The sequence below is a fragment of the Monoraphidium neglectum genome (assembly GCF_000611645.1).
Source record: "Monoraphidium neglectum strain SAG 48.87 unplaced genomic scaffold scaffold02576, whole genome shotgun sequence".
NCBI lineage: Eukaryota > Viridiplantae > Chlorophyta > Chlorophyceae > Sphaeropleales > Selenastraceae > Monoraphidium > Monoraphidium neglectum.
In genome coordinates this window covers 4348-7922 of record NW_014011052.1, presented here as the reverse complement: position 1 = coordinate 7922, position 3575 = coordinate 4348, and the positions used below count along the sequence as shown (strand labels likewise).

At 61.9% G+C, this 3575-nt stretch overlaps 1 protein-coding gene across 1 annotated transcript; it reads left to right on the top strand.

Annotated features, from left to right (window-relative positions):
- Window positions 1-2621: 2621 nt before the first annotated feature.
- Window positions 2622-2774, top strand: MNEG_11065 (hypothetical protein; the record flags this gene model as incomplete). Its single annotated transcript, XM_014040464.1, has 1 exon — window positions 2622-2774. A coding segment is annotated over one exon (153 nt), but the record flags the coding sequence as incomplete, so codon positions are not given.
- Window positions 2775-3575: the final 801 nt, after the last annotated feature.

The window sequence follows — 3575 nt, the reverse complement described above, 5'->3', positions numbered from 1 at the left end:
TGCCGCCCCTGCGGCGGCTCCGCCGGCCCTGGGGAGGCTCGAGGCAATCATCACGTCCCCAAAGGCGGGCTTGCGCGTTCTGACGGGCCCCACAGGGTCCGCGAGCGTCATTCTTGACGGGTCGTCGAGCGTGCCCGCGCCGGGCCGCAGGATCGTGTCGTGGGCATGGATGGTGGCGCTGGAGCCCGACAAGACGGTGGTGTCAACGGGGCTGGGGGCGGTTGTGAAAAAGACCCTCGGGGCGGGACAGTATACCTTAACTCTGCGGGTGTGTAGGCGGGTGATACGGCCCGGCGCCTGGTTGCTTGCAATGAACGGTTTGCTTGCAATCATGATGCCATGCAGCCGTGTGAGCCCCCAAATTATGCAATGAGGGTTACCAGCTGCAGGTTGAGGGGTTTGCTTGCCGAGGGGCACGGCTCATTCTCATGGGGCTCAGCACGGGGGCATGCAGCCGCAGATACTTGGGGTCTTGTTGCACGCGGCAACCGCTGCTGACAACCAACCTAACACCCACATTCAGCAGCAAGTACCCTGCCTACTAACCGGGACGAATCCAATGCTTGTCACAACAAACAGGTGCAAGACAACCTCGGCTTCTCGGCGCAGTCCCAGGTCACTGTCACCATCTCCGCGCCCGACGCAGCCCTGCAGGCCAGGGTCACCTCCCCGGCCGCCTTCACCGCCCAGAGCATGGACGGCAATACAACCGTCACGCTGGACGGCAGCGCGAGCACGGCGCTGCCTGGGCGCCCCATCCAGCTCTGGTCTTGGGAGGTCAGGGCTGACCCGCTGCAGAGCAATCCAAACTTTCTGATATCTGCCTTCGGCGCCAAAGCACAAGTTACTCTGCCAGTCGGCGTGTACAACGTCACCCTTCACATCAGCGACGGCTCAGGCCTCACCAGCGCGGCGAGCCGCTCGTTTGTCATCGGCGCGGGTCGCGCAGACGGCTTGATTGCCGTGATCTCGCAGCCCGGGCCGTGGGTGGCCCCGCCGCCGCTGCCACCTGCACCCTCGCCGTCGCCGCGCACTAAGTGGGTCCCTGTGCGCCTCGACGCGCGCGGCACGACGCCGTCGCCCGGCAACTCCATGACCCAGTATGTGTGGGCGGTGCTCAGGCTGCCCGACAAGACACCCGTCGCAAACGCTAGCGGGATCGCGCCAGCGGGCGCCACCACCGTCGTGTCCCTGGCACCCGGGGACTACCAATTGGGGCTGCTAGCCATCGACGCGTCTGGGGACAACGCAATCGCCAAGAAAAACTTCTCGGTGGCGGCCCCCGTCGGCAGAAACTCCCCGCCGACGCTGCCGGCCGGGCTGGCGGCAAGCGGCCCGAGCGGGGGCGTGGCCGTGCTGCCGGCGATTACTGATCCGGATCTGGACCCCGTGCAGCTGTCTTGGGTGCTCGACCCTGGAGGCCTTGGGGTCCTGGGGCAGGGGACCGTCGTCAGCTTGCGCGGCGTGGCGCCCGGCGATTACACCCTCAGCCTGACCGCGTCTGACAGCCGCGGCGCGTCCTCGTCCGCCATGATGAGGCTGCGCGTGCTGCCCGCCGGCGGCGGCGCAGCGCCGGGGCTGCCGCTCAGGCTGCCGTCGCTCACGCTGTGCGTGGGCGCAGCAATGATACTGGACGCTGGGGCGACCGGCGTGCCCGGTACGGACCGGGGGCGCTACAATTATGCGTGGGCGCTATTCCGAAAGGCGAGCGGGATACAAATTGACAGCTCAGATTGCGCCGTTGCGCGCTTCAATCTGACAAGTGCTGACACATACCAGCTCGTCCTCAAAGTCTACCTGAAAAACAGCATCAGTGGCAGCGCCGATGGCAGCGGCATCGGCATCGACACGCCTTCAGGAGTGGCAACAAGCAATATCAGGGTGCAGCCGCGCGCAGAAGGGGCACCATTGCTGCCCCGACTCGCCACGGGCGTTGGCTGCGGGCCGCTGGCGGCCGACGCCGCGGCGAGCACGGTGTTGAGCTGCCCAGCGCTGCGGTTTGTGGACGCGCAAGGGAGGAACTACACCAACACAAACTGGGCGTGGCGTGTGAGTGACACTCAAACAAGTGCCGTCAGGACGGGCTACGGCCGCCAATTCGATGCTGGCAGGTTTGTGGGCGTGAGACGCTGCCGGTGAAGCACTTTTGTTCTTGTCGCTTTTGGGTGTGGGGTGGCTCGTCATGTACTGGCGGGCTGCCTGCATTGCTGTGGTGACACCAGTCCAGCAAACGCCAGTAGGCCGCTGTACATCAAAAAGTGCACGATCATATCTCTTTGTTGCTCCTCCTCCACGCCGCTCCGCAGGCTGCCAGCCGGGCAGTACATAGTAGAGGTGGCAGTCGGCGCGTTTGGCCAAGCCCCCAAGGTTGACACCACCGCCCTCTTCTTGTCCACCACCCTCGTGGTGAGAGGTCCTGCCCTGCCTCTTATAATGAAGGCTTGCATGCAGGCCCTGTCAGCATCTTACCTGCCAGCAATTGGGCCTGCAAACAACACTCGGGGACAAACAACACGTCAATGATGGTGCTGCTGTCTCCCCCGCTTTCACACCAACACGTGATACAAGATGCGTGCAAATGATTGACCCAGCACCTCTGTCGCCATGCACCGGCATCTCAGGTGGCTGCCGCCCCCAGCACCGCCCCGTTGGTGACCAAGGCCATCCCTGGGCCATCGGGAAAGATGGCCCTGCAATCACCGCTACCCAAGCCCTCACCCAAGCCACTGCCTGCGCCTGCGGCCAAGCCCGCCCTCAGCCGGGTGTCTGCTTGATGAACTGTGCATTTGACATGAGTCTGAGGTGCATCGAGGTGCATTTGAGAATTGTCTGATGAGCTGGACCCGACAATGGCAATTTTGGCAGTGATAGGCTGCTGCTTGCTGCTATTATTGCAAGCATCCGTCCGTCCCTATGCTCAGCAGGGTTTTTGTAAGCATTACTACCAGGTCGCCGTCCCGCGGGTTGAGTCACCCTGCAACGAGTGTAAAACATCCTCATTCTCAGCGAAGCGGTTGGTGGCCTGAATGCAGAACTTGGAGGTGCAGGTGCGTACAAACAGCCATGTTCCACTTTGCTTTGACGATGTATGGCAGTGGTGATATTTGGCCGGCAGCAGCCTGGCTGCATATCGCTTGGACAGCAACAGCCTGACTGTATGGCGCCTGGACTTTTTGGGACATCGCCGCCAATTTTCTTTGTGTCTTACAATTATGGCAGCTCACTCAATATACGTATAATTCAAACACATGCAGATGTATGATGAAATGCAAGATTTAAAACCCTTGATACGGAGCCGCAGCCCGCACGCAGACAGCCATTTGCAGCCAGGTGCTTCATACAGACGTATATATACTGCAGCCAAGCCAGCCCACTTGCCATCGCATGGCGGTCTGCACACGATGGTTGATGGCGGGCTCGCCGCCGCTCACTCGCACGTGGGTCTGAAAAATGTCTTGAATCAGCAACAGCATCAAATACGGCACGTCCGCCCATGCAGCAAATGCGAGATGGCGCCCCAGTCCAACGCTGCGCGCTGTTTGTGTGTTGCGGGTCCGTGGCCATGAAACAACCCG